This window comes from Pezoporus wallicus, unplaced genomic scaffold, assembly GCF_028554395.1.
Source record: "Pezoporus wallicus isolate ANWC-B61680 ecotype Strahan unplaced genomic scaffold, APGP_CSIRO_Pwel_v1 contig_14145, whole genome shotgun sequence".
Classification (NCBI taxonomy): Eukaryota; Metazoa; Chordata; class Aves; order Psittaciformes; family Psittacidae; genus Pezoporus; species Pezoporus wallicus.
In genome coordinates, this window is record NW_026640524.1 from 1 (window position 1) to 10,455 (window position 10,455).

Below are 10,455 nucleotides of genomic sequence, written 5' to 3' on the forward strand. Positions count from 1 at the left end.
TCCAGCACCTCCAGACCCCATCCAGCACCTCCCACCCCATCCAGCACCTCCAGACCCCATCCAGCATCTCCAGACCCCATCCAGCACCTCCCACCCCATCCAGCACCTCCAGACCCCATCCAGCACCTCCAGACCCCATCCAGCACCTCCAGACCCCATCCAGCACCTCCAGACCCCATCCAGCACCTCCAGACCCCATCCAGCACCTCCCACCCCATCCAGCACCTCCAGACCCCATCCAGCATCTCCAGACCCCATCCAGCACCTCCAGACCCCATCCAGCACCTCCCACCCCATCCAGCACCTCCAGACCCCATCCAGCACCTCCAGACCCCATCCAGCACCTCCCACCCCATCCAGCACCTCCAGACCCCATCCAGCACCTCCCACCCCATCCAGCACCTCCCACCCCATCCAGCACCTCCAGACCCCATCCAGCACCTCCAGACCCCATCCAGCACCTCCCACCCCATCCAGCACCTCCAGACCCCATCCAGCACCTCCAGACCCCATCCAGCACCTCCAGACCCCATCCAGCACCTCCAGACCCCATCCAGCACCTCCAGACCCCATCCAGCATCCAGCACCTCCAGACCCCATCCAGCACCTCCAGACCCCATCCAGCACCTCCAGACCCCATCCAGCCTCCAGACCCCATCCCACCCCAGCACCTCCCACCCCATCCAGCACCTCCAGACCCCATCCAGCACCTCCAGACCCCATCCAGCACCTCCCACCCCATCCAGCACCTCCAGACCCCATCCAGCACCTCCAGACCCCATCCAGCATCTCCAGACCCCATCCAGCACCTCCAGACCCCATCCAGCACCTCCAGACCCCATCCAGCACCTCCAGACCCCATCCAGCACCTCCCACCCCATCCAGCACCTCCAGACCCCATCCAGCACCTCCAGACCCCATCCAGCACCTCCCACCCCATCCAGCACCTCCAGACCCCATCCAGCACCTCCAGACCCCATCCAGGACCTCCCACCCCATCCAGCACCTCCAGACCCCATCCAGCACCTCCAGACCCCATCCAGCACCTCCGGACCCCATCCAGCACCTCCAGACCCCATCCAGCACCTCCAGACCCCATCCAGCACCTCCAGACCCCACCCAGCACCTCCAGACCCCATCCAGCACCTCCAGACCCCATCCAGCACCTCCAGACCCCATCCAGCACCTCCAGACCCCATCCAGCACCTCCTGACCCCATCCAGCACCTCCAGACCCCATCCTGCACCTCCCACCCCATCCAGCACCTCCAGACCCCATCCAGCACCTCCAGACCCCATCCAGCACCTCCAGACCCCATCCAGCACCTCCTGACCCCATCCAGCACCTCCAGACCCCATCCAGCACCTCCAGACCCCATCCAGCACCTCCCACCCCATCCTGCTGCCCCTCACCCTGCCCTTGTTCCCTGCCCTCCTGCAGCAGCTCTATCAGACCCTCTCGGACTTCGACATCCGCTTCTACATGTACGAGATCCTCAAGGTGAGCAGATCCCGTGGGATGCGGGAGGATCCAATGGGGAGCAGGAGGATCCCATGGGGAGCAGGAGGATCCAATGGGAAGCAGGAGGATCCCATGGGGAGCAGGAGGATCCAATGGGAAGCAGGAGGATCCCATGGGGAGCAGGAGGATCCAATGGGAAGCAGGAGGATCCAATGGGATGCGGGAGGATCCAATGGGATGCAGGAGGATCCCGTGGGGTGCAGGAGGATCCAGTGGGAAGCAGGAGGATCCCGTGGGGAGCAGGAGGATCCAATGGGAAGCAGGAGGATCCCATGGGGAGCAGGAGGATCCAATGGGAAGCAGGAGGATCCTGTGTGATGCAGGAGGATCCAATGGGAAGCAGGAGGATCCCGTGGGGAGCAGGAGGATCCAATGGGAAGCAGGAGGATCCAATGGGATGCAGGAGGATCCCGTGGGGTGCAGGAGGATCCAATGGGGAGCAGGAGGATCCCGTGGGGTGCAGGAGGATCCAATGGGAAGCAGTAGGATCCCGTGGGGAGCAGGAGGATCCCGTGGGGAGCAGGAGGATCCAATGGGATGCAGGAGGATCCAATGGGAAGCAGGAGGATCCAATGGGGAGCAGGAGGATCCAGTGGGAAGCTGGAGGATCCAGTGGGAAGCGGGAGGATCCAATGGGATGCGGGAGGATCCAATGGGATGCGGGAGGATCCAATGGGAAGCAGGAGGATCCAATGGGAAGCAGGAGGATCCAGTGGGAAGCAGGAGGATCCAATGGGAAGCAGGAGGATCCCGTGGGGTGCAGGAGGATCCAATGGGAAGCAGGAGGATCCCGTGGGGTGCAGGAGGATCCAATGGGAAGCAGGGGGATCCCGTGGGGTGCAGGAGGATCCAATGGGAAGCAGTAGGATCCAATGGGGAGCAGGAGGATCCCGTGGGGAGCAGGAGGATCCAATGGGATGCAGGAGGATCCAATGGGGAGCAGGAGGATCCAGTGGGAAGCAGGAGGATCCAGTGGGAAGCAGGAGGATCCAATGGGATGCGGGAGGATCCAATGGGATGCGGGAGGATCCAATGGGATGCGGGAGGATCCAATGGGAAGCAGGAGGATCCAATGGGAAGCAGGAGGATCCAGTGGGAAGCAGGAGGATCCAATGGGAAGCAGGAGGATCCCGTGGGGTGCAGGAGGATCCAATGGGATGCAGGAGGATCCAATGGGAAGCAGGAGGATCCCGTGGGGTGCAGGAGGATCCAATGGGGTGCAGGAGGATCCCGTGGGGTGCAGGAGGATCCAATGGGAAGCAGGAGGATCCCGTGGGGTGCAGGAGGATCCAATGGGAAGCAGGAGGATCCAATGGGATGCAGGAGCATCCCTGAGGCCCCCGTTGCCCCGCAGGCCCTGGATTACTGCCACAGCATGGGCGTGATGCACCGCGACGTCAAGCCCCACAACGTGATGATCGACCACGAGCACAGGAAGGTGGGAGCCTGCCGCCATTCCCGAGCCTTGGAATAGCCCCTGGGACCATGGAATGGGCTGGGGTGGGAGGGATCCGGAGCAGGAGGAGCCCTTTAAGGCCATGGGGGTCCCAGCTGGTGGGGGGGAATTCCATGGGAGCAGCCCTTAAATCCCCATTGATTTCCCTCTTCCCAATGGGAATTCCATGGGAGCATCAGAGCACCCCCTGCATCCCTTAAATCCCCATGGATTTCCCTCTTGCCAATGGGAATTCCATGGGAGCATCAAAGCACCCCCTGCATCCCTTAAATCCCCATGGATTTCCCTCTTCCCTATGGGAATTCCATGGGAGCATCAGAGCACCCCCTGCATCCCTTAAATCCCCATGGATTTCCCTCTTGCCTATGGGAATTCCATGGGAGCATCAAAGCACCCCCTGCATCCCTTAAATCCCCATGGATTTCCCTTTTCCCTATGGGAATTCCATGGGAGCATCAAAGCACCCCCTGCATCCCTTAAATCCCCATGGATTTCCCTTTTCCCTATGGGAATTCCATGGGAGCATCAAAGCACCCCCTGCATCCATTAAATCCCCATGGATTTCCCTCTTCCAAATGGGCCCAAGCTCCTCCCATATTCCCAAAGGACCTAGACCTTTGAGGCCTTCCTTGGGATGGGATGGATGGGATGGGATGGGATGGGATGGATGGGATGAGATGGATGGGATGGATGGGATGGGATGGGGATGGGATGGGATGGATGGGATGGGATGGATGGGATGGGATGGATGGGATGGGATGGGATGGGGATGGGATGGATGGGATGGGATGGATGGGATGGGATGGATGGGATGGGATGAATGGGATTCGATGGGATGGATGGGATGGGATGGATGGGATGGATGGGATGAGATGGATGGGATGGGATGGATGGGATGGATGGGATGGGATGAATGGGATTCGATGGGATGGATGGGATGGGATGGATGGGATGAGATGGATGGGATGGGATGGATGGAGAGCTTGGACCCCTTCCCCTGGAGCAGGGTGCTCGGAGCCCCTGTGTCCAACCTGGCCTTGCATACAGCCAGGGCTGGAGCATCCCAAACCTCTCCCTTCAGCCCATCCATCGCAGGGCCCCAGCACCCTCATGGGGAAGAGCTCCCCAAGCTCCCATCAACTCTTCCCTCTTCCTCCCCCTCCCATCCCTGCCTCCCTCATCCCAACCCCTCTCCAGGCTCCCTGCAGCCCCTTCAGGCACTGGGGCTGCTTTCAGGGCCAGCACCACGGCATGGTCCCAGCTCCCCGGGGCTGCAGGGCCCTGAAGACATCCCCACCCCATCTCCACCCCATCCATCCCATCCCATCCCATCCCATCCCCATCCCATCCCATCCCATCCCCATCCCATCCCCATCCCATCCCACCCCATCCATCCCATCCCATCCCATCCCCATCCCATCCCCATCCCATCCCACCCCATCCATCCCATCCCATCCCATCCCCATCCCATCCCCATCCCATCCCACCCCATCCCCATCCCAACCCATCCCATCCCATCCCATCACATCACATCCCATGTCATCCCATGCCATGCCATCACATCACATCCCTTCAGATCCCATCCCATCCCAACCCATCCCCATCCCACCCCATCTCCACCCCTTCCATCCCATCCCATCCCATCCCATCCATCCCATCCCCATCCCATCCCATTCCCATCCCCATCCCATCCCATCCCATCCCCATCCCCATCCCCATCCCCATCCCCATCCCCACCCCATCCCTCCCCATCCCCATCCCATCCCCATCCCATCCCATCCATCCCATCCCATCCCATCCATCCCATCCCATCCCCATCCCATCCCATCCATCCCATCCCCATCCCCACCCCATCCCCACCCCATTCCCACCCCTCCCCATCCTCATCCTCTTCCTCCCGTTGCTCCCCAGCTCCGGCTCATTGACTGGGGCCTGGCTGAGTTCTACCACCCAGGCCAGGAGTACAACGTCCGCGTGGCCTCGCGCTACTTCAAGGGCCCGGAGCTGCTCGTGGATTACCAGGTATGGGGTGGGGGGTGCAGCCCCCTTCCTGCCATGGGGACCCTAAAACCCACCCTCACCGCGCCCCAGACATGGAGAGAGCCCAACACTGACCCTGAACCTGACCCTGAACCTGACCCTGACCCTGAACCTGACCCCTGAAACTGACCCCTGAACCTGAACCTGACCCTGACCCTGAACCTGACCCCTGAACCTGACCCTGACCCTGACCCTGACCCCTGAACCTGAACCTGACCCCTGAACCTGACCCCTGAAACTGACCCTGACACCTCAACCTGACCCTGACCCCTGAACCTGACCCCTGAACCTGACCCTGACCCCTGAACCTGACCCCTGAACCTGACCCCTGAACCTGACCCCTGAACCTGACCCTGACCCCTGAACCTGACCCCTGAAACTGACCCCTGAACCTGAACCTGACCCTGACCCTGAACCTGACCCCTGAACCTGACCCTGAACCTGACCCTGAACCTGACCCTGAACCTGACCCTGAACCTGACCCTGACACCTGAACCTGACCCTGACCCCTGAACCTGACCCCTGAACCTGAACCTGACCCTGACCCTGAACCTGAACCTGACCCTGACCCCTGAACCTGACCCTGACACCTGAACCTGACCCCTGAACTTGACCCTGACCCCTGAACCTGACCCCTGAACTTGACCCTGACACCTGAACCTGACCCCTGAACCTGACCCTGACACCTGAACCTGACCCTGACCCTGACCCCTGAACCTGACCCTGACCCCTGAACCTGACCCCTGAACCTGACCCCTGAACCTGACCCCTAAACCTGACCCCTGAACCTGACCCCTGAACCTGACCCTGACCCCTGAACCTGACCCTGACCCCTGACCCTGACCCCTGAACCTGACCCCTAAACCTGAACCCTGAACCTGACCCCTGAACCTGACCCCTGAACCTGACCCTGACCCTGACCCTGAACCTGACCCCTGAACCTGACCCCTGAACCTGACCCCTGAACCTGACCCTGACCCTGACCCTGAACCTGACCCCTGAACCTGACCCCTGAACCTGACCCTGACCCCTGAACCTGACCCCTGAACCTGACCCTGAACCTGACCCTGACCCCTGAACCTGACCCCTGAACCTGACCCTGACCCCTAAACCTGACCCCTGAACCTGACACTGAACCTGACCCTGACCCCTGACCCTGACCCCTGACCCTGACCCCTAACCCTGACCCCTGAACCTGACCCTGACCCCTGACCCTGACCCCTGAACCTGACCCTGACCCCTGAACCTGACCCCTGAACCTGACACTGAACCTGACCCTGACCCCTGACCCTGACCCCTGACCCTGACCCCTGAACCTGACCCGGAGCCCTGAACCTGACCCCTGAACCTGACCCTGACCCTGACCCCTGAACCTAACCCTGACCCCAAACCTAACCCTGACCCCTAAACTTAACCCTGACCCCAAACCTAACCCTGACCCCTAACCCTGACCCCTAACCCAAACCCTGACCCCTAACCCTGACCCCTAAACCTAACCCTGACCCCTAACCCAAACCCTGACCCCTAACCCTGACCCCAAAACCTCCCCATAACCATAATGCTAACCCCTAACCATGCCCCTAACCCTGACCTGACCCTAGAGCTGGAGTGAGCCCAACACTGACCCTCACCTGGGACCGGAACCCCTAACTCTGACCCCTAACATTAACCCCAAACTTCAACCAAACCCTAACCCCTAACGCTAACCCTAACCCCCGACCTTGACACCTGATCCTAACCCCAACCATAACCCTAACCCCTAACCATAACCATAACCCTAACCCCTAACCATAACCATAACCCTAACCCCTAACCATAACCCCTAAACCTAACCCCATAACCCCGACCCCATAACCAAACCCTAACCCTCCCCTGCCACCCCCAGATGTACGACTACAGCCTGGACATGTGGAGCCTGGGCTGCATGCTGGCCAGCATGGTCTTCAGGAAGGAGCCCTTCTTCCATGGCCACGACAACTACGACCAGGTGAGCTCCTCCTGCAGCCCTGCATCACCTCCTCCTGCAGCCCTGCATCACCTCCTCCTGCAGCCCTGCATCACCTCCTCCTGCATCACCTCCTCCTGCATCACCTCCTCCTGCATCACCTCCTCCTGCATCACCTCCTCCTGCATCACCTCCCCCTGCATCACCTCCCCCTGCATCACCTCCTCCTGCATCACCTCCTCCTGCATCCAAACCCTCACTCCATCACCTGAGCCTGATCCTGCATTGCCCCAAACAGCCCCCCTAACCCCAACCCTTCCCCTAACCCCAACCCTTCCCCCTAACCCCAACCCTTCCCCTAACCCCAACCCTAACCCCAACCCTTCCCTAACCCCAACCCTTCCCCTAACCCCAACCCTTCCCCCTGGCCCCGGCCCTTCCCCCTAACCCCAACCCTTCGTGCTCCCCCAACCCTGTGCCCCTAAGCCCCAACCCTTCCCCTAACCCCAACCTTTTTCCCCCTGAACCCCAACGACCAATCCCCCTAACCCAACCCTTCCCCTAACCCCAACTGTGTGCTGAAATGCCCCCACATGCTTCCCCCCTCTTCGACTGTGGGAGCAGACGGCAACGTTCGTGCTCTACTCACTGTGCAGCTGGGCAGCCCAAGCTTCCCCCAGACCCCAACCCTTCCCCCTAACCCCAACCCTCCCTAAGGCCTTCAAATGGAAACCCTATCCCCCTGAGGAGCGACAGCAATGATGGTGACACTGTTGCAAAGCTGACTGTGTGCTGAAGATGCCCAGCACATGCTTTCCCTCCTGGCTCTTCGTCTCTGGGAGCAGAGGCCAACCGTTCCCCTACTAACCCTGTGCCCTGGGCCCCGAGAGCCTTCCCCCTCGGAGAACCCTTGATTCAACCCCAACTAACCCTTAGGTATGAAACCCTTCCCCCGACAGCAATGATAACCCCACCGTTGCAAAGCTGACTGTCCCCTGAAGACCCTTCCCCCTAAGCCCCATGCTTCCCCTCCCCTTCCCCTTGGGAGCAGACCCCAACCCTTCCCCTAACCCCAACCCTTGAGGCAACCCTAACCCTAAAACCCTTCCCCCTGACCCCAACCCTGACCCCCTAACCCCAACCCTTTGCAAAGCTGACTGTGTAACCCCTAACCCCAACCCTTCCCCTAACCCCAACCCTTCCCCTAACCCCAACCCTGAAACCCTCCCAACCCCAACCCCAACCCCCCCTAACCCCAACCCTAACCCCAACCCCAACCCCAACCCCAACCCTAACCCCAACCCCAACCCTAACCCCAACCCCAACCCTAACCCTAACCCTAACCCTAACCCTAACCCCAACCCTAACCCTAACCCTAACCCCTAACCCTAACCCTAACCCCTAACCCTAACCCTAACCCTAACCCTAACCCTAACCCCTAACCCTAACCCTAACCCCAACCCTAACCCTAACCCCAACCCCAACCCAAGTACAGCATCGAGCTGGACCCGCTTCTTCAATGACATCCTGGGCAGGTGGGGGCTGCCACCGCATCCCATCCACCCCATTGAACCCCATCCATCCCATCCCATCCATCCCATTGAACCCATCCCATCCCATCCCATCCATCCCATTGAACCCATCCCATCCCATCCCATCCACCCCATTGAACCCCATCCATCCCATCCCATCCATCCCATTGAACCCATCCCATCCCATCCCATTCATCCCATTGAACCCCATCCATCCCATCCCATTCATCCCATTGAACCCCATCCATCCCATCCCATTCATCCCATTGAACCCCATCCATCCCATCCCATCCACCCCATTGAACCCCATCCATCCCATCCCATCCACCCCAATGAACCCCATCCATCCCATCCCATCCACCCCATTGAACCCATCCCATCCCATCCCATCCACCCCATTGAACCCCATCCATCCCATCCCATCCATCCCATTGAACCCCATCCATCCCATCCCATTCATCCATTGAACCCATTGAACCCCATCCATCCCATCCCATCCCATCCCATTGAACCCATTGATCCCATCCATCCCATCCCATCCCATCCCATCCCATTGAACCCATCCATCCCATCCCATTCATCCCATTGAACCCATTGATCCCATCCATCCCATCCCATTCATCCCATTGAACCCCCATCCATCCCATCCCCATCCCATTGAACCCATCCACCCCATCCCCCATCCATTCATCCCCCATCCCATTGACCCCATCCCATCCATCCCATTGAACCCATGACCCCATCCCATCCCATCCCATTGACCCCCATCCACCCCACCCCATCCCATCCCATCCATCCCATCCTCCCCCATCCCCCCCATCCCATCCCCCCCATCCCATCTCCCCCCATCCCATCCATCCCATCCCATCCCATTCATCCCATTGAACCCATTGATCCCATCCATCCCATCCCATCCCATCCACCCCATTGAACCCATTGATCCCATCCATCCCATCCCATCCCATCCACCCCATTGAACCCCATCCATCCCATCCCATTCATCCCATTGAACCCATTGATCCCATCCCATCCCATCCCATTCATCCCATTGAACCCATTGATCCCATCCATCCCATCCCATCCCATTCATCCCATTGAACCCATTGATCCCATCCATCCCATCCCATCCCATCCATCCCATTGAACCCCATCCATCCCATCCCATTCATCCCATTGAACCCATTGACCCCATCCCATCCACCCCATTGAACCCATTGACCCCATCCATCCCATCCCATCCATCCCATTGAACCCATTGACCCCATCCATCCCATCCCATCCACCCCATTGACCCCATTGACCCCATTGACCCCATTGACCCCATTGACCCCATTGACCCCCATTGAGCCCCATTGACCCCATTGATCCCCATTGATCCCCATTGACCCCATTGACCCCATTGACCCCATTGACCCCATTGACCCCATTGACCCCATTGACCCCATTGACCCCACCCCGTTCCCGTTTCCCCCGCAGACATTCCCGGAAGCGTTGGGAACGTTTCGTGCACAGCGAGAACCAGCACCTGGTGAGCGCCGAGGCGCTGGACTTCCTGGACCAGCTCCTGCGCTACGACCACCAGAGCCGGCTGACGGCGCGCGACGCCATGGAGCACCCCTACTTCTGTACATGGGGCTGCCCCATAGCCCGCACCCTGACCCATAGCCAGCACCCTGACCCATAGCCAGCACCCCTACTTCTGTACGTGGGGCTGCCCGTTTTCCCGCACCCTGACCCATAGCCAGCACCCCTACTTCTGTACGTGGGGCTGCCCCATAGCCGGCACCCTGACCCATAGCCAGCACCCTGACCCATAGCCAGCACCCTGACCCATAGCCAGCACCCCTACTTCTGTACGTGGGGCTGCCCCATGGCCCCCTGACCCATAGCCAGCACCCTGACCCATAGCCAGCACCCTGACCCATAGCCAGCACCCATACGAATGTCAGTCGGCCTGACCC

At 60.1% G+C, this 10,455-nt stretch overlaps 1 protein-coding gene across 1 annotated transcript; it reads left to right on the forward strand.

Moving 5' to 3' along the window:
• Nucleotides 1–1,444: 1,444 nt before the first annotated feature.
• LOC130604646 (casein kinase II subunit alpha-like) lies at nt 1,445–10,128 on the forward strand (the record flags this gene model as incomplete). The annotated part of the gene is made up of 6 exons (XM_057419341.1): nt 1,445–1,500; nt 2,876–2,959; nt 4,889–4,999; nt 6,903–7,004; nt 7,680–7,717; nt 9,971–10,128. Coding segments are annotated over exons 1-6 (511 nt in total), but the record flags the coding sequence as incomplete, so codon positions are not given.
• Between the last annotated feature and the right edge of the window lie 327 nt (nt 10,129–10,455).